This window comes from Nycticebus coucang, chromosome 5, assembly GCF_027406575.1.
Source record: "Nycticebus coucang isolate mNycCou1 chromosome 5, mNycCou1.pri, whole genome shotgun sequence".
Taxonomy (NCBI): domain Eukaryota; kingdom Metazoa; phylum Chordata; class Mammalia; order Primates; family Lorisidae; genus Nycticebus; species Nycticebus coucang.
In genome coordinates, this window is record NC_069784.1 from 108,565,605 (window position 1) to 108,586,772 (window position 21,168).

The 21,168-nt window shown below is 37.3% G+C and overlaps 1 protein-coding gene across 3 annotated transcripts in view; it reads left to right on the forward strand.

The window, feature by feature from the left end:
• The window catches only part of ENPP3 (ectonucleotide pyrophosphatase/phosphodiesterase 3), a 90,233-nt gene that overhangs the window by 48,335 nt on the left and 20,730 nt on the right, over positions 1 to 21,168 (forward strand). For all 3 annotated transcript variants that reach the window (XM_053592066.1, XM_053592067.1, XM_053592068.1), the window contains exons 15-20: positions 6,506 to 6,633; positions 12,737 to 12,803; positions 14,398 to 14,485; positions 16,102 to 16,280; positions 17,812 to 17,863; positions 18,840 to 18,994. In XM_053592066.1, coding sequence (XP_053448041.1) covers positions 6,506 to 6,633; positions 12,737 to 12,803; positions 14,398 to 14,485; positions 16,102 to 16,280; positions 17,812 to 17,863; positions 18,840 to 18,994 — 669 coding nt within the window. The remainder of the gene's footprint in view (positions 1 to 6,505; positions 6,634 to 12,736; positions 12,804 to 14,397; positions 14,486 to 16,101; positions 16,281 to 17,811; positions 17,864 to 18,839; positions 18,995 to 21,168) is intronic.

The window sequence follows — 21,168 nt, forward strand, 5'->3', positions numbered from 1 at the left end:
CCCTAAAGTGGCCTTAAGTGTTCAAGAGAAAGGAAGAGTTTAAAGTCTTTCCCTTTAAATCAAAGGCTAGAAATGATTAAGCTTAGTGAGGAAGGCAGGTCAAAAGCCGAGATAGAGCTAGAGCTCTGTGCCCAACAGTTAGTGAAGTCGTGAACACAAGGACAAAATTCTCCAAGGACCATATGAATGATAAGAAAACCAGGCAGCAGTCTGCGTGGTGGCGCACGCCAGTGATCCCAGCCCTCTGGGCGGCCGAGGCGGGTGGACTGCTTGTGCTCAAGGAGTTCTAGACCAACTTTAGCAAGAGCAAGACTCCCATTTCTACTAAAAATAGAAAAAGTGAGGCAAGAGAATCGCTTGAGCCCAGGAGTTGGAGGTTGCTGTGAGCTATGACGTCACCGCACTCTACCCAGGGCGGTAGCTTGAGACTGTCTCAAAAAAAAAGAAGAAAAAGAAAAAGAAAAGGAAGCAGCCTTATTGTTGATATGAAAGGAGTTTGAGTGGTCTGGATAGAAGATTAAACCCACCAGGACGTTCCCTTAAGCCAAAGCCTAATCCAGAGCAAGGCCCTAGCTCTCTTCAGTTCTGCAAAGGCTGAGAGAGGTGAAGAGGCTGCAGAAGAGAAGTTGGAAGCTAGCAGAGTTTGGTTCATGGGGTTTAAAGAAAGAAGCATCATCATAACATAAATGTGCAAGATGAAGCAAACTATTCAGAAGATCTAGCTAAGATCATTGATGAAGGTGGCTACACTAAACAACAGATTTTCACTGTAGACAAAACAACCTTCTATTAAAAGGAGATACTGTCTAGTATCTTCACATCAAGGGAAGAGAAATCAGTGTCTGGCTCCAATACTTCAAAAGACAGGCTGATTCAGTGTTAGGGGCTAATGCAATCAGTGACTTGAAGTTGAAGCCCGAATTCATCGACCATTCTGAAAATCCTAGTGCCCTTCATTATGCTGAATCTACTCTGCCTATGTTTTACGAATGGAACAACAAGGCCTGGTTTACAAAATATCTGTTGACATCAGGGCTTACTGAATATTTTAAGTCCACCATTGACACTTAATGCTTAGAAAAAAAAGATTTCTTTTAAAATATTACTGCTTGTTAACAATGCCGTAACCCAAAAAGAGCTCTTACAGAAATGTATATGGAGCGATTAAGGTAAGATTATAAGGAGATTAATGTTGTTTTGTGTCTGCTAATAAAACATCTATTCTGCAGCCCATAGATGGAGGAGTAATTTTGACTTTCAAGTCTTTTTAGCTCAGAAACACAATTTTTAAGGCTATAGCTGCCGTAAGTGACTTTTTCTGATGGACTGGGCAAAATAAATCAAAACCTTTCTGTAAAGGATTCTGTTAAAGAATCCTAGATACTGTTAAAGACATTCATGATTAATGGGAGGAGGTCAAAACATCAACATTAAGAAGAATTTGGAAGAAGTTGATTCTAACCTGCATGGATGACTCTGAGCGATTTAAAACCTCAGGGGAGGCAGAAACTGCAAATGTGGTGGAAACAGCAAGAGAACTGGAGTTAGAAGTGGAGCCTGGAGATGTGGTGGAATTGGTGTAATTCCATAATAAAGCCTTAATGAAGGAGGCGTTACTTGTGATGGATGAGCAAAAAAAAAAAAGATTTCTTGAAGTGGAATTCACTCCTGTGAACATCTTACTCTGGTGAAGATGCTGTGAACATTGTTGAAGTCCAACAAAGGATTTACAATATTACAAGCAGTTGGTAGATAAAGTTGCAGTTTTGAAAAGGGTTGAGAAGATTGACTCCAATTTTGAAAGTAGTTCACTGTGAGTAAAATGCTATCCAACAGCATTATATACCATAAAGAGTTTTTTCCTGAAAGGCAAAGTCAATCGACGTAGCAAACTTCACTGCTATTTTTAAGAAATGACTACAACCACTCCAACTTTCAGCAACCACTATCCCGATCAGTTAGCAACCATCATCAACATCAAGGCAAGAACTCCCACTAACATAAAGATTCTGAATTATTCTTAAAGGCTCAAATAATTGCTAGCATTTTTTTTGGCAATTAAGTATTTTAAAATTAAGGGTTATACTTTTAAAAAAGGTATAATGCTCTTGCACACTAAATAGACTACAGTACAGTGTAAACCTACCATTTTTATGCACTGGGGAATCAATTCATGTGACTCACTTTATTGTAGTGGTCTAGAACTGACCTTGCAATACCTCTAAGATATTCCTGTATAGTAAAATCTGTGAGTGGAGTGTAAACGATTTTAGATAAACACTGGATAAAGAGTAGCTAATGCAATCTGGGACCCACTGCAAGTTTAAAGTAGAAATGACCAATTTCTACTTCAAAAGAGCAGAAATCCTTTATAGTGGTAATCACTCTATTTCTCTTTACACCTTCTAGTATTCTCACCGTGATGGCTACTCTCGTCCCCTACTGGTGATGTGTATACATGCAGCCTGGTCACGCTGAGTGGGATGGGTAGTGAATAATTTTCAATGTGTGGATTCTCTGGATCCACATATTGTTTTCTTTTTGTTCCATCACCTCGTAATCCATACAGCTGAAGTTCTATTGGTGAAAAAGGACAAATCTCTAATAATCCTTGTGGTGCAAGGGAGTTGAGCAGTGCAGGCTTTGGAAATCCATACATGATATCACAGATATAGACTGGTCCAGAGCTATAGAGAGTGCCAAGGAAATGAACCATGTCATGAAGTGATCCAGCATTCTAGGAAAATATTTAATGTAGTAGTACAATGTGTGTACTACGGAGCTGTGGCCGAATTGGTGTAATTCCATAATAAAACCTTAATGGATGAGGAGTTGTACAGTTCTGGGGCCTATATTGAGCTCATGTTAGACAAACATAACCAAACATAGAAACTCTTTATGTTCTCAAACATTCTGGCTATAGGAGACACATCAGAACTTTATTCTTACACGAAATAACAATTTTTTTTTCAAAATTTCAGATTAATACGGGGTACATACAATTAGGTTACACGGTTTGCTTTTATAGAGCTAAAGTCTGTGTTGTAGACATGTCCTTCACTCAGGAAGTGTGCAGTATACCGTGCAATGTCCCAGTCAGGCAGGAATTTACCCATCCCCTTCCTTGAATTTCACTGAGTTTTTTCTCTCACGTGGGCAGGTAGGGGTTAATCTACCAGTTCCAATTTAGTAATGAATATATGTGGTGTTTGTTTTTCCATTCTTATGATAATTCACTTAGGAGTATGGTCTCCAATTCTATCCAGGTTGTTACCAAAGATAAAAAATCTCCATCTCTTTTATGACTCAGTAATATCCCATGATATACACATGCCACGATTTATTAATCCTCCTTATTGACGGGCACTTGGGTTGTTTCCACATGTTTGGGATTGTGAATTGTGCTGCCATATACATTTGAGTTCAAATGTCTTTATGATAAAATCTCTTTCTTTCTTTTGGGTAAATACCTAGTAGTGGGATCGCAGGATTGCAGTCTACTTTTGGTTCTTTAAGCAATCGCTATACTAGTTTCCATAGAGGTTGGACCAGTTTGCAGTCCTACCAGTAGTATATGAGTATTCCTTTCTCTCTGGATCCAGCATCTATTGCTTTGGGACCTTATGATGTGGGCCATTCTCACTTGGTTCAGTAATGTCTCCGTGTGGTTTTGGTTTGTCTTCCTCTGATGATTAGGGATGACGAGCATTTTTCACATGTTTGTTGACCATTAGTCTATCACTGTAAGAAAAGTTTCTGTTCGTGTCTATTGCCCTGTTTTTCCTTTTTTGTTTGTTTGTTTGTTTGTGTTTTGAGACAGAGTTTCACTATGTTGCCCTGGATAGAGTGCTGTGGCATCACAGCTCACAGCAACCTAAAACTCTTGGGCTTAAACCTATTCTCTTGCCTCAGCCTCCCAAGTAGCTGGGACTACAGGCGCCTGCCACAACGCCTTTTTTTTATGCCTATTTTTATTTTGTTGTTGTTGTAGTTGTCATTGTTGTTTGGCAGGCCTGGGCTGCATTCGAACCTGACAGCTCCAGTGTATGTGGTCGGCGCCCTTAGCTGCTGAGCTATAGGCACCGAGCCTCTATTGCCAAATTTTTAATGGTGTTTGATCTTGTTGATTTGCTTGAGTTCTTTGTAGATTCTGGTTATTAGCCCTTTGTCAGATGTGTAGCTTGCAAGTATCTTCTCCCATTCTGTAGTTTGTCTCTTTGCTTTGCTGGTTAAGTACTTAGCTGTGCAGAAACTTCTTATCTTGATTAGTCCTATTTATTTAATTTTATTATTGCAGCAATTGCCCTTGGGATCTTCTTTATAAACTCTTTCCCTAGGTTGATATAATTAAGAGTTTTCCCCACATTTTCTTCTAGAATTTTTATAGTTTCATGTCTTAGTTTTAAATCTATTATACACTATGAGTTGATTTTTGTGAGTGATAAGAGATATAAGTTCCATTTCTTCTAATGTGGCTAACCAGTTCTTGTAGCACCATTTACCAAGTAGGGATTCTTCTCCCCAGTGTATGCTTTTGTTTGCCTTATGAAAGATCAGATGGCTATATGAGGCTGGTTTCGTCTGTAGATTCTCTGTTCTGTTTCATAGGTATACGTCTCTTATTTTTATGACAATACCATGCTGTTTTGATCACTATGGACTTGTCATATAAATTGAAGTGTGGTAAAGTGATGTTTCCAGATTTGTTCTTATTTCATAGAATTGCATTGGCTATTGAGGATTTTTTCTGATTACATATGAAGTGTAGAACCATTTTTTCAAGATCTGTAAAATAGGACCTTGGTATTTTAATGGGGATTGCATAGTAGTATAGACATTTTAACAATGTTGATTCTTCCTAGCCATTAGCATAGCATGTTCTTCCACCTGTTAGTGTCCTCTGCAATTTGTTTTCTCAGTGTTTCATAGTTTTCTCTATGGAGATCCTTCATGTGCTTTGTTAAATATATTCCAAGGTATTTCATTTTCTTTGATGCGACTATGAAGGGAATTGTGTCCTTGATGTAATTCTTAGTATGACTGTTGTTCGTGTAAATGAAGACTGCTGATGTATGTCCATTGATTTTATATCCTGAGACATTTCTGTATATAACAAAAAATTTATCTCAACTCTGGTGACTTCATCCCAAATTTGAAAATGCAGAGACTAACCCTTACTTCTGAAGTTTGCCACGTACCTCCAGTTTTCTCTGAATTCAATCTGGCTACACACTGGCTAGAGAAGCATGTTTAATCAATCACTCTCAGGGCCACGTTCCCATAACATACAGCTGCACACTCAGCAGCTGCCAGCACGTGCTTGCCTAGAAGTTACACAAATATTGGCTTGTGAAAGAAGTGCTAAAACATGAAAAAGGAGAAAAATTAGATGCCTGGAAAAGACACCAAAATAGGCAGGAAAAAAAACTGACAAAAATATATTTGTAATAAGTATTTTTCTCTTTTCCCTTTCATTCTGTCAAATTTCTTTGATCTCCTATTTTTCTATGTATTTTTTAAATTTCATTTTCATAAATTATGTGTTTGATAGTTTATCTTAAGTTCTTACATAAATTGGCACAGAGATCGTAGTGACACAAAACTTGTTAATGTACATGAGATACTGTGGTTAAAAAGATATGAGAAAATGAGGAAATAGAAATAAATTCATTTCCTTTATGTTTATTCTTTTTTCTCCCCCTTGTTTCTCAAAAAAGGTCATAAGGGAAAGAAAGTTCCTTTGTAGTTCTATTTCTTATTTCCTCATTTTTATTTTACAAGAGTAGCTATCAATGTTTTTTGTATTTTTACCATTTTAAGATATGCCATATAGATCTAACAGTAGTTATTGAAAAAACAAAATCTTATTCCACTGTCTGAGCAATCCATGAGTAGGGAGACCATACTAGGCTTCAAAAACTGATGACTTGACTTGAAAACCAAGCAAATGTAGTTCATTGAAAAGGTAAATTGAATCAGTTGGGAAGGGATTTTTGGTGCAATTAAACTGACTTTTACAATTTTTTGCCCATACTTTTTATATGTAATTTAGATTAAAAAATTATAATTTTCACTGTAAATCTACCTATATCTATTTTCTGTCAAAAAAAAGTGAGGGCTTAAAATGTATAAAAACTTAAAACGACAAGCATGAAATCACAATTTAAACCAGACTTTTAATAGCAACCTGATTATTGTTGCAACAATAAAAACTAGAATGAGTGAATTTGACTATGGTGGTAATAGGTTTAATATTTTTATTTCTTTTAGCTAAGTTTAAATCCCATTACTTTTAAAAGGTGCTTCACAAACTATCTTAGAAGCTGAAATTTTTGAATTAGTTTGCATATTTTATGTGCCATGAAATATTTACTCATTTTTCTTTTTTTTTTTTTTTTTTTTTTATTGTTGGGGATTCACTGAGGGTACAATAGGCCAGGTTACACTGATTGCAATTGTTAGGTAAAGTCCCTCTTGCAATCATGTCTATTTACTCATTTTTCAGTGCCGAAAACCTGACCAGCATTTCAAACCCTATTTGTCTCCTGATCTGCCAAAACGATTACACTACGCCAAAAACATCAGAATTGACAAAGTTCATCTTATGGTGGATCGACAATGGCTGGCCGTGAGGTTCGTGTTCTATTTATTTATATCATAATACTATTAATAACATCTCTTATTATTATATTACTTAACCTTACCCTGCCTTTATGATCACTGTATATTTTTCTGAGCAATGAGTTTTTCTTAACTTTTTCATCCTGTTTAGTACTTTTGTAGCAGAGGTTGTCGCTATTAGATGGCTGATCTTAGCATCCTAGTCTTCACAAGACAGATGAGAATAAGGAAGAAAGCTTAGACCGGTCCAGCCACTGTCCCAGAGACTGTTTGCACTCACACCTTCCTACCCCCACCACCGTATTGTCCAGTAAGGCAGCAGAAGCATGATATCAGCTGTCTTCCAGGCTGATAGCGAGTGAGGGATTAGACAGCTCTTTAAGATCTTTGTCATCTTCAATGTTTTTATAAAACATTGTTATGACTATAAGGCTGAGCTAATGAATTTGCTATAACTTTTATTTCTTGTTTCTATTTATAGTTATAATTCACATTGATCATCGAGTATTTGCAAAATGTAGTTTAGAGTAAAAAAAAACAAAACATTCTCAATCATTCCATCCCAAGTAACCAATTAATTCATTGATTCAACAAAATTTTATTGAATGCTTACTGCGTTATGCCAGGCTCTGATCCAGGCACTGGATACAAACCTAATTGCTGCACTCTAGGGGCATATACTGTATTAGAGACAAGTGATAGTAAGTTAGTAAAGAAATAAATATATACTTTTCTGGTAGCTAATCTGAACAGATTTCAATGATGATTCCTATTTTTTAAATTTCATTCCAGTAATTTTCCACCCATAAGTGGATATTAACAGTATCAAGATCATATGGTATTTTCTGGCCCCATGTTACCTGCATGAATATAAGGCCAGGAGACACAATGACAGTGACAATACAGTGGCTGAAAGAAATGTTTCACAGAGAAAGAGGAGATGAAAGAAGACCAGGGAGCTGGGCTGCAGTATACAGGTATACAGGATAAGGAAGTGGCCTGTATTCTACAAGATAACTGGACACCTCCTTCACGCAGAGAGTGTGCAGTTCACATTGGGTCACTAGATGGCACTGGCCCGTCTCCTGGGGATCCAAGTTCCTTAGTCCTTTGCATAGATCAGCAGCTGCCCTGTGGCCCAGAACCTTCTTCAAAAGGATTTTTCCCAAATATGTGAATAAAATTAAGCTTTATTACTATCGAATACATAAGATTCTTAGAAATGTGGTGTGCATTATGTAAATAAAGATATGCTTAAACAGCATTATATTCTCTAAATACTCACTATTCAGAGTACGGGATTAAAGAGATTAGCTCATTGGTGCAGAATGAGAAAGGATTATACAGTGAGAGTCTGGGTATCATGCATTAATGTTTAGTCTCAAGCAATGAGCTTTTTATTCTTTTAAATAACCAGCAGTGAGATGTATAAGGAGCTGAGCCTGAGAGTTCAAGTCCTGTCTCCCAACCTCATTAGTCATGGGAAATGCAAAAGTTAATAAATTAGGGCTTCATTTTTCTCATCTGTAATACAAGATGAGCCTGGTTTTATCATTTTCATGTCATTAATATGCGATCTGACAATTAAGTCCCCAAACTCGTACAGAACAGTGCTACATACTCATTACTGAATAGCACTGCAGTCACCTTTGATGTACTCCCCTTGGGAAGCTGTGCACCAAGGTCAGTAGCCACCCTTCAAAGCAATTTTGGAACTCTTTTTCTAGAGTGACCTCAGAGCTGTCCCATACAGCACATGCCATGGGTAGTGCCTGTGGCTCAAAGGAGTAGGCTTCTGGCCCCATATACTGGAGGTGGCGGGTTCAAACCCGGCCCCAGCCAAAAACTGCAACAAAACAAAACAAAACAAAAAAAAAAAACATGCCACAACAATAATGAATACCACTCAGCAACATACATCAACATGAACACAGCTGTGAGACGAAGATACACCAAGGTTATGAAACCTTAATGAGTTGTTTGTACAGTGCTGCCAATGTAAGTGCATGGTGGCAAGTTTATGAACATAATTGTCAGAACTTGGATGATGATAGTCATTCTGGAAAAAGAGTTCCAAAATTTCTGTGAACTGTGTACTAGGTGCTGGCATCAGTGCATAAGGGGAGTACTTCCCAAGGGGAGTACTTCAAAGGTGACATAGTTTGATATTCAGTAGTAGCACATTTTCTAGGATGAGCTCACAAACTTTAATTGTCAGACCTTGTATACAAAGTAAACTAACTTACATCAAAGGAAATTTTGAATACAGCCTTAACAAGCATAAGTGAGGAATCTAACCTATTTAAATCCTGGGTTCACTCTTATCTCCAACTCTAAAAACATGAGTCTCAGATTACCTACTTTCTGAGTGAAAGTCTATTATCTGTAGTAACAATGTGCATTATTTGATAACTAGATTAGACCTCTTTTTTGCAAGTATAGAAAACTTTAACAGTTTATGTAACCTATTTTTGTCATCATCATCCTTATTTTGTCTAAAATTATTTTACTAATTGGGGGAAATCCAATGGTTTGAAAAGCATAGTCAAAGTATTGTTAAAATGCATTTTTAAATAACATAAATATTAGCTTTTTTTTTTTTGAGATAGGGTCTCTGTTGCCCCAGGCTAGAGTGCCTTGGGGGGTCAGCCTAGCTCACAGCAACCTCAAACTCCTGGGTTCAAGGGATCCTCCTGCTTCAGCCCCCTGAGTAGATGGGACTACAGGCACCTGCCACAATGGCCAGCTAATTTTTCTGTTTTTTTGTAGAGATGGGAGTCTTGCTCTTGCTTAGGCTGGTCTGCTCAAACTCCTGAACTCAAGAGCTCCTCCCAGCTTGGCCTCCCAGAGTGCAAGGGTTATAAGTGTGAACCACCATGCCAGGCTGAATATTAGCTTTTTACTTTGGAATAATGACTGACAAATATGTCTCAGGCACTTTTTTTTTCTTTTATTAAATCATAGCTGTGTACATTGATAGGCACTTTTTAAGAATTAGATATAACAAAGTCCCTGCCTTAAGGATCTTTACCCACTGGGAAAGAAGAAATAATTATTATCACACGCTAACTGATGATCTAGAGCCAAGTACAAGGTTCAAGGAAGCAAAAGGATGATTGCACACCCAGGTGTGGATGTCAAAGAACATCATTGAAAGCATTCTGGTAGGGGTGATTCCCGATCTGGAAGACTGGAGATGGGGTAGGCTGTCTGTGCATTGTAGAGTCATCTAGCCAAGAAAAAGGTGATTGGGAGTGAAAATCAAATCCTTGCTCAGCTCCCCAAGATCTGATGGATGTTGTGTTGGCAGAAGGAAAGGTACCCCTTTCCTTTGCCAAAAGTACTTCAAAAGGTGTTTCTTTCTTTAAATAATCTGCCCAGAGCAGCTGGGCAATTTTTCTAAACCAGCAGCAGCAGCTCTGGAGCAAAGAAGGTAGAAAGAAAGAGGCAGGTATCCAGAGAGAACTGGATTCCAGCAATTGCTAGTAGTTCTGGACTGCTTGAGTGTTGAGTGCTGTCTGTATGAAGGACCTTGTGTGTTATGACTAAGAAGTTTGACTTTGATTTTGAAGAAAGTAGGAGGCTGTTGGTAGTTAAAAGGTGGCTTGAATGACTATAGTGAGATTTACATTTTGGAGAGTTCCTTCTAGCTGCTATATGGAGGAGGATGATCTAGGAAGAAGCAGGGAGGTCTGTTAGAAACCTACATAGTGACCCATTCTTCCGCATTATGACAGCCCCAAACGAGCCTATGGAGCAATGGGGCTGGTGAAACCCCGGGAAAGTACTGTGGTTAACTTATGACCCAGACTTCCCAGGATGGTCATTAAGTCCTGGTTTATCACATTCTGACCCACATTTGTTCTCGTTAGAACTGTTTCTATTTCCAGCAGTTTCCAGCAGTGATAGTGTAAATAAGATCAGGTGTGTGTGCATCTGTGGATGTGGGCATGTCTGTGTTTGTTATGAGGGGAGATTCAGAAGTTCTGAAGGTGGGTGATTAATTAGGGAACTTGTTCAGGTCAGAGGTAATGAGCATGCAGCTCAGAACAGTGGCAGTAGAAAAGAAAGGAAGGAAAGGACAAACAAGGATATTGCAGAGGAACTGGGACTTGGAGACCAGTAGGGCACCAGGAGAGGACTCTCGTTCATCTCTCACCTGGGTCATTACTGTGGCGGAGAAACCCAGTCTTGATTCCAACTGTACTAATTAGGCATGGAAAAGATAAGAGATAACTTGTTCCAAAAGATTTCCCATAGAACTTGGAAGGTGAGCTCAATTATAACACATAAAATCAACTCATCTTCTTCCAAATGCTGGCTATCATATGTAATTTCCAGAGCCAAATTAATAGTTGGAAAGTATGAACACGAGCAGTTAGAAGAACAAATTTCCAAAGTTATCACGTGGAGAACAATAGAAAATAGAGCTTTTGCAAACAGTATGTTCATCTTTTGCTTCTGAGTGAAATTTTGCAGTGTTTACTATGGTTTTTCAAGTGAGCTGGATTAGGAGATGAGCATATTTAAACCTTTTAGAAAATTTTACTAAAGACTTGGTTCAAGAAACCTTGTTCTTTCTCTCGTTGATGAACACTCTAGCATTCCACACAGAACTGAGAACTTCATTATCTCCAGTCAAATAATTTTAGTAATCTTGGGAAACCAAAAATCCATGCAACAGCAGTAAAAATGTCTTTTACAACAAGTTTTATTCTATACCAACAATTTTATTGGAATTAACCAAGATAAGGACATAAAATCCCTTGAAAGGAATTAACTTGAAACCCCTTATGAAATAGGACTCCTCATGCTTTGGCCATTCCAAGTACTTCCATGGCTTCTCTTTTCTTCTCTCTATTGGATAGAGTTGAGTGTGGTCTTGTCAAAGTTGTGATTTATTTTTTGATTTGTGATTTACTTTTTATTTTCTATTTAAACTGAGTGAGAGTCAGTTATGAGGGTTTTTTTTTAATGTCGATTTTTGGAGACACTAAATTACTGTCCTGTTCTCAGTTGAGCCTTCCATGTAAAAACAAACAGAAGCTCTGTGTGTGTGTGTTTATGTGTATGTGTGTGTGTATTTGCCCCAGGGGTAGAAGGTGAGAGTTGGGGAAGTAAATAAGAGAAACCTTTTAAGGCCAGCCTTTAGACATAGGAATCTTTTGTTCCCTTTAGAGACCACATTTGACCCAGTATAACATTGCTGCTTTACAAGATCTGGGTTCATTTACCCATTTTTTTCTGAGTATGAAAATCAATTATGTATAAAATTGCTAAGACTGCTTAATTCAAAGATTAAAATATGAGAAGGTAGGCAAACAATCTAATTACATCCGAAAAGTTATTCAATTAATAGAGAAAACAGGCTGTGGAAGTGAATCCCACATGTTAAAAATACACTCGGAATCTGAGTGTAGGTGCTCAAGCTGCTTGCTAAAGACAGTCACGTACTCCATAGCAACATTTTGGTTAACAATGGACCACTTATAAGATGGTGGTCCCATAATTATAATATCGTATTTTTACTGAATCTTTTCTATGTTTGGATATGTTTAGATGCACAATTATCTTCTAGTTGCCTGCAGTATTCAGTACAGTAATATGCTGTTTGGGTTTGTAGCCTAAGAGTGATAGGCCATACCAGGTACCAGCTTGGTTTGCATAAGCGTACGTGGTGACCGCATGCTCAGATGGCCTTATGACCCATTTCTCAGAACATATCCCCATGACACTTGACTGTTTCATAATTAACTTGCCCTGAGTAAGGATGTGGGTGAGCTTGAAGACAAGTTCTTTTCTCTTGATCTGTGCCTTTTTTTTAATTATCATTTTCTCAATATCTGAGAGTCAAAAGATGTTTTTTTTTTTGTATTCCATTTATAGAACTTGGGATTTTTCTTTCTTCTCTCTTACTATTTTGTTTGTTCCTTAATGATTATGAATTTGAGCATGAAATTAATACATTTAAGCTATTGTTGACAGAAATACTTAAGCAGTCGTCAGAGAAATTTGCCTACGTAAAAGCAGAGACTACATAAAAATCCATTAAAACTTTTATGATAGGATCTTATATCAACATATTGATCAGTGTGTAATAAAATTTTCTTTATAGGTATAGATCAAATACATTCTGTGGAGGAGGCAACCATGGTTATAACAACCAGTTCAAGAGCATGGAGGTAATGCGCTGCTGTTTATAAACAGATATTTATTGAGCACCTACTTTGTGATAGGCAATGTTCAAGACTCTTGATTACATTTGTGAATACAGATTAAGATCCCTGCCCACATGCAGCATGTTTTCTAAGAGGAGGATACTGACAGTATATGTAATGAAAGAATATATTATTTGGTATGTTATGGGAAATAAAGAAAGAATAAAGTAAGGAAAGGAAGAAATTAGGAGTATCTGGGGGCACCTTGGGAGAAGTATGCAACTTTAAATAAAGTGGAAAGAGTTAAGTCTTCAAGGTGACACTGGAGCAGAGACTAGAAGAAGGTGAAGGAATTAACTTTTAAAATTTTCAAGGAAAACGTGTCCCAGGCAAAAGGAACAGCCCATGTAAAGATCCTAGGTTAGGAGCATATCTGAGTCTATGACATTCTCCTGTAGGTAAAGCTTTATGATTTTTGCAACCTGATTGTTTTATCTAATTCCATTTGTAACACTCTCTCTCCATCTCTCCGTCACACTCTCTGTCACACACACTCAGTTTTTTTCAAAACAAACAAACACACATTAGGCTCTTTATGAATTATGAATATAATACCTCTTAACATTGTCATGGTGAGCTATATCTCTTTGTAAACATTTGAAAAATCTCTAGAGATAGAGCTTTTCTATTCTTTAGGGTACTATATGATAAATTAGTTACTGCAAGAGAAACCTATGTCTCCAATTCTTTGATGGTTATCTTGAAAGATATATATGCATATATATGTGTGTGTGTATGCAAGATATATGCATGTATATATATCTCCATTACCAAAAGAGAATTGCTTATCTATGTTTGACACTTTTCTTTTAGTTATTTACAAACTAAAAAATTAGATCTGTTATAATAATATAATTAACATTAATTAATTAAATATAAATTAAAATACAGTAGCGCCTCCATGGCTGACCATCTCCCTGCATTGACCTCCTCTTTCAGTTGAGCTAATTTTCATAGATCAGACGGTACCACACATATATATCAATACAATAGGCCTAGTTCCTTCTGTTGACCACATCTGTGTATTGCCCAGTTTGTTACCACCCTTGGGTGGTCAACTTACTGAGGTTTTACTGTATTTAGATATTTTCATCCCAAAAGTAAAGGGGTTTAGGAAGCTGCACAAAAATTTAAACTTATCAATGTCAACATTTTCATCATATATTAACGTATTTGAGCAATGATATGAAAGAATATGAAAAGGATATATGATAATATGTGATTAATTTCTAATATGTATATTATCCAGATAATATAGAGTTATACTGATGCTAGTTGCTCACTGTTGCTTATATTTTCTTTGTCTTTGGCATATAAGGTGCTGTCAGAGCAGCTAGAGACAGGGGAATAAACACAACATGGATTATGTTTGACAGGGATTGGTAAAACATCAGGAGTGAAATGATATGAAAATGATTTGCAAATCTGAGAACAAATTCTTACCAAGGCCTAATATAAATAGAAGAGTTGTTACAGAAGAAAAAAAAATCGTGTTACTTCCTACATTTATTTTTGAGTTTCGGCGACATCTAGTAATAATAATAAAATTACCATTCAGGCTTTCTTTATGGCACATGGACCCAGTTTTAAAACGAAGACTGAAATTGAACCATTTGAAAACATTGAAGTCTATAACCTAATGTGTGGTAAGTTGATTTGAATGAACTTACCAGCAAAGTGTGCATAGCTTTTACTATAATTTGAAGTTGGTGACAAATTGAATCTCAGAGCTCTGCAATAAGAAGACAGAAAGTAGAAAAAAAAAAAAGACAAGGATGAATTATTTGTTTATTCAGAATTACTAAGCCATAAGAGTAATTTTTTTTGTTTGTTTGCTTTACTAGTAATGATAAAGTTTAGAACTCAGGAGACCAAGGTTTTCTATTAGTTACTAGAGGATAATTTAATAAAACTTAGATACAAAGTTAACACTTCTAATTTTTTAAAGCAGGATAAGCGTACTAAAAAGACTAAAATACTAAAAAGTATTTTCTTGCAATTACAGGGAGAAAGCTTTTGGTGTGAAAAGATGGCAAGAAAGTCCTATCTGGATAGACATTTGTTATTACACTCAGTGTTAAAATCCTTAAAGTCCCTTTAAACCTTAGGGTTCTAGGGAGTGTAACCCTTTCTACGTAAGTGCTTTCCTCTGGCCATCGTATCAATAAATCATTTACCTAGGCAAGGCAATGAGTAAGCTGAGGTTTGACTGTTAACTTTAGGAATTTAGACATAAACATGCTCACTATCATCTCTTTTAATCTTGTCATTGACCTTGGGAATTGAATGTGACTTAGAGACCCAAAATATTCATCTAAAAATGGTGGTGTAGCCTTAACAACTTGCATTCTTTGTTCGCGCAGCTAGATTTGTGAGCAGGACGACTGGCGTTTGTGGGGGTGACTGCAAGGAATTAGACAGGACTCCAGTCCTAAAAGAGGTCAATTGTGTGGTAGTCATCTGGAGCCACTTAAAAGGCTATGTTTATAAAATATTTGTATGTTTTGTTTCCAAAGGAAAAATGAGAAAAAATCCTGTCAATGTTAAACAAAATTTTAATTAAAAAAATCTGTCCTTACAGAATTTTCATATAATTGAATAAATATACTTCACGTAAGACTGTAAATTATTTGACTTCTTTAAACTTGTTATTATTAAGTGTACAGTTTTTTTTTTTTTATACTAGAAAACCATGATATGCTTAAGGAACAAAGCAGTCATTTATATAATGAAGCTTTACTCTGGAGGAAGAGAACCAAATTTGTGAAAGTTTCTGAAGTTCATCTGCAGTGATTGTTCCTAGTTTTACTTTTTCTATGTTGCCTAGGTTAGTCTCAAACTCTTGGGCTCAAGTGATCCTCTTGTCTAGGCCTCCCAAGTAGCTGGGTCCAGCTAGTTCCTATTCTTAGAAAGACTAGATGCTGGAAACTGTGGGAGAGGAAAGTCAGTAAGCCGAGCAGCATATGGCATGTATGTAGTAGGAGACTTCATTGCAGCAGACTTTATTTAAAGTATTTGCTTTTAGCTGGGCATTGTGGTAGGTGCCTGTAGTCCCAGCTCCTTGGGAAGCTGAGGCAAGAGAATCGCTTAAGCCCAAGAGTTGGTGGTTGCTGTGAGCTGTGACACCACAGCACTCTACCGAGGGCGACATAGTGAGACTCTGTCTCAAAAAAAAAAAAGTGTTTGTTTTTTCCAATCTCCCACATAAGAGTTGTTGCTTTCCAATTTAAAGCTACTTTGAACTTATTTTTTTAAAAAACAGATCTTCTACGCATTCAACCAGCACCGAATAATGGAACTCATGGTAGTTTAAACCATCTTCTGAAGGTGCCTTTTTATGAGCCAACCCATGCAGAGGAAGTGTCAAAGTCTTCTGTTTGTGGCTTTACCACTCCTTTGCCCACAGATCCTCTAGACTGTCCCTGCTCTCAGTTACAAGATGTAAGTAATAACTTGCTGCAGCCATCAGAATGCAAAGGGGCGTGACAACCAGCATAGCTGACAACCAGGTGTCTGTTCTGGCTTGAATATTTATTAGTAAATGTATGTGGTTTCTTTGAACCTTATCTGGACATGAGAGATTAAGTATGTGAATGTGTTTTGTAAACTAGAAGACACTCTTTGTAAAGTAATTGTTAATTTCATTGTGAGCTAACTTTTCTTAACCATTCCAAATGTGATCTTGGAGCTCTCTTTGATTTCCTTCATAAACCATTCTTCTTAACAGTCTAAGAATAAGATGATCATACCTGGTTGTTTAGAGAAGAAAGAACTTGGAGGGTACTAGAAACTGCTTTTTGATACACCCACTAGTGTAAAGTGCTGTGGGATATTCCTTTAGAGGATCAGACAGACAGTTGATATTGAGAAGGTCTTTTTAGTAGATAAGACCCTGAGCTGATTTCAAGAGTAGGACTTCAGATCCCAGGGGACTTAACAAAGTGAAGTTCTAGGGCTAGGAAGGGCCCCAAGGGCAAGAGGGGCAGAACAGGAGCTCAAAAGAAAGGGACCAAGTTCAACTGTGAGAATCAGAACAGCTGAATGGTGTTGGGATTTCAGAATGAAATTGGAGCCCAGTTATCAGGAGTCCATCAAGCTAAAACTAATGTCAGGTACATTTGATGCCAAGTTCAAAATGTAGCTGCACAGGTAAGTAAATACTTCCTGCCTCATGTAAAAATTTTCCCTTCTAATCAGGGTTACATGAAGACTTTACATTCTCTAATCCTTAAAATAACATTATATAGCACAGAAATAATCAACCAAAAGAAGCTTTAAGACATGGTAGTCCGGTCAAACTTCTCACTAAAGACCAAATCCACAGCAAATATCAAAGCAAGGGTGTGGGTTTTCCCACCTGCTACTCTTGATAACCTGAATGGAACAGCCATTAAAAAAATAATAATAGTGCAAAGTGGGTATTCCCCATTTTAGAGATAGAGAGGGCTCAAGGAAGTTTGGTAAATTGTCCAAGGCCGTAGAAGCTTGGTCTCTGTGATGGCAAACCCCAGTTTCTTCTCTGTGAACAATGCCTCTTGCTACTTACTCAAAGTGTAGCTCCGAGACCTGCATCTCTATCACTTGTGAGTTGGCTAGAATTGAGAATCTTAGGCCCTACCTGAGTTTACTGAATCAGAACCCATATTTTTAACAAAACCCTCAAGTAACTTGTATGCATGTGAAATCTTGAGAAGCCCTGTGTTGTCATCCCAACTCAGTCATTGCTAGCAGCTTTAGTCAGAATGCTTTGCCCCCTTATCAATTAGATCTTTGCATACTCCCATACAGGGTGCAGGGGCAGCAATATCTCTGTATTTCTGAATAGTGGCAGAATCTGAATTTAAACTCAAGTTAGTCTGGCCTCTTTGGTAATAAAAAACTTTATGTGATTATGATAGGAATAATCGTGAATACCCTTCAAAACATGTTATTACTTTGACTTACTTCCCTTCCACTGCTCATTATCTTGCAGAATTCTCAGCTAGAACAAGTGAATCAAAGGCTAAATCTCAGTGAAGAAGAAAGTAAGTCAATAGAACACATGTAAGTCTTTGATGTTTAGATTTGGGGATTCTCCAGAATTAGCTCATGGAGGCTTTTGAACATGAAGATTTTTATTGCCAGTATATAGGAGGGAGGAAAAAATGAAACCCATAATAGATTTAATAACATAGCAAGCACGGGGGTGGTTACAATGTTCCAGGGACATAACGACTTCCTTGAAATACTTATGCCTCATCTGCAGTCCCCTGTTCCCTTTCTTAGATGTAAACAGACTGAGCTGCCTGGGTCTGAGTCCCCCCTCTGCTGCTTCTTGGCTACTAACCTGGGTGCAAACACTGAAACTTTCTGTGCCTCACTGTTCTCACCTATAACTGTACTCACCTCATGTAGTTACTTACAAACATTAGAGAAGTTAATACATGGAAAGAATTTGAGGAAGTGCCTGGCCTATAGCAATGTTATTATGACCTATTATCTTTTAAGATTCTTGAATTAAACTCACCAGGTCTCTGTTTCATTGCTATAAACTGAGGGCACGTTACAAAGATACTATGAAGGTTAAATGAGTTAATATACATGTCTGGTCTACTGTTAAGAGTTTAGTGAATGTGTTAGTTGTTTGGTAATCTTCTTATAATCTGCTGGGTTTTATTACATGGCATGAATAGCCTGCAATAATTGGTGGATTTTTAAGTTATAATAGCATGCAAGTAAAAATAAGTAAATCCGTTAGGATGCTATTTAGTCAATTCCAGATACTATTAAAAAATACCATAGTTTGGGTAGCTTATGTACAATAAAAATCTACTTCTTATAGTTCAGGAGGCTGGGAAGTCTCAGGTGAAGGTTCTAGCAGAATCAGGCTCTAGTTAAATATGATAAATGTTTGTTAGAGTGTTTGACCCATCATAAGCCATGGGAGGGCGCTAGTTGTTATATGCACAGAAGCATTTGCTGATTTCACAAATCTTTTATTTTATGTTATTTTAATTTTAGTATCAGCAACAGTGAAAGTCAATTTGCCATTTGGGAGGCCCAGGGTTATGCAGAAGAACCTGGACTACTGTCTGCTTTACCACGGGGAATATGTCAGTGGATTTGGCAAAGCTATGAAGATGCCCATGTGGAGCTCATATACACTCGCCCAGCTGGTAAGTCAGAGTCCTCTCATCCGTGTAGACCCCTTTAACATTCCAAGAGTGAATTTTGTTTTGCAGCAGGGATTCCAAATTGAGCCCATTGGCCTACTGTAGCTTGTAGGCCAAAGTCTCAGGCATCAACGGAAAGGTTTTCTTAGGTGCTGTGTGGGTACAAAAGAGGAATACCTTGTGTTTTGCCTGGAGAAAGTAGAAAATGTTTACAGGCCAATTGGCTAATTGGTAAGGGAGATAGAAAAGAACATTTCAAACAGAAGCAACAGAACATACAGAGGCACATTATTCATCGGGTATTCCCCAAGTATATAGTGGGTGCACCTGACAGGGGTCCTCCAACTATGGCCCGTGGGCCACATGCGGTGGTATGATTGTATCTGTTCCTGTTTTGTTTTTTTTACTTCAAAATAAGATATGTGCAGTGTGCATGGGAATTTGTTCATAGTCTTTTTTTAAACTATAGTCCGGCCCTCCAACGGTCTGAGGGATAGTGAACTGGCCCCCTGTTTAAAAAGTTTGAGGACCAAAAAAAAAAAAAAAAAAAAAAACCTCAGCTAAAAAGTTTGAGGACCCCTGAAGAAGATGAAGGTAACTAGACAGTAAAGGGCTTTGTATTTATCTGATCATGTAACACACTTTACTATTTGCTATGTGCCGTGCTCGGCTTAAGAAACACAAAGTAGGCGTGGCACCTGTGGCTCAAAGGGGTAGAGCGCCGGCCCCATATGCCCGAGGTGGTGGGTTCAAACCCAGCCCCGGCCAAAAAAACTGCAAAATAAATAAATAAATAATAAGTAAAAAAAAAAAAAAAAAAAGAAACACAAAGTAACTTGAAGTAACCCTTTTGTAAACACAAAGTAACTCAAAGGTAATCCTTTTCTGAAGGATCTAGCACTCTAATAAATCAGGCTAGATTTACATGGATGATGTATTATATCGCAGATCTTTCTAGACAGAGCTTGAGAATCCGTTTATTTAGATCCTCTTCCCTCCGGACTATCTGCAAACTCCCTTTCACTAAATGGTGCTAGGACAGTTGACTGCCTGTCAGGAAGAAAATGTTAGATCCCTATCTTACACCACACACAAAATTAAATTACTGGTGGATTAATACACCTAAATTGTGGGTACCCCTTATGGCCTTGGGAAGGAGAAGGATTTCTTAGGACACAAGATTAACCACAAAAAAATACAGAGGAAATTGAATAATTTGACTATGTAAATGTTAACGTGTGACAAAATGACAAAGTTATGGATGGGATGATAGGTTTGTATTGCGTATAAGAAACAAATGATAAGTATCTAGAATAGTAATTAGGACCCAGAATAGCTAATAAATTTCCACCAATAAACAAAGGGATGACAGGCATTTACTTAATAAATTGGCAAAGGATATGAGGTAAGTATTGAACCTCATTAGCATTTAGGAAAATGTAAGTTAAAACAAGGCTTAAAATCTACCAAAAATCAGGGCAGCGATGGTTTTATTTAATGTATCACCAGGACAATAGAGGGCCCCATAAATGCCTATTAAGGGAAATGTACTGGATAAATTAATCCCAATCACTATTTTAAAATCAGTATTTAAAAGCTATGCTGTCCACCAGAAGTGTAAATAAATAACCAGAAAGTTGTTTTTGCAGGAAAAATCTTCATATTTTGGATCCAGAGGCTGATGACAAACTCTGGCTAAGAGTACCATCTCTTTTATAGAAAGGGAGTAATTGCTCATGTCTGTTTTATCTGTTCTTCTTATTCCAATTCAAGATTTTTGGAGAAAAATAAGCATATTTTTCTACTACCAATTAAAGCTGTGTATGTTCTGAAAGCCAGCTCTGTTGCTGTGAGTGGTTCAGCTGCGGTCACTGGTAACAGAGCACTAACTGAGCAATGTGAGCAAATATTTTACCAGCAGTTACCTGAGTTCACGTGGAGGGTTGGTGGCACACTGCTTTAACCTGCACAAAGATCAATTGTTTGTGATTTTCTTCAACATGCAACATTCCTTAAAATAATTCCTATTTTGCTTTTGTTTCTGAGGGGGGCCACATATTCAAAGTCAGTCTTATTTATTATTCAATTCTCTATTTTGAAAAATCCAGGTACTAGGTTTTGTGTGGCATTAAAGGGGATGTTTATATTTTTAATGCTTTCCTCTGCTGTCTTGAATT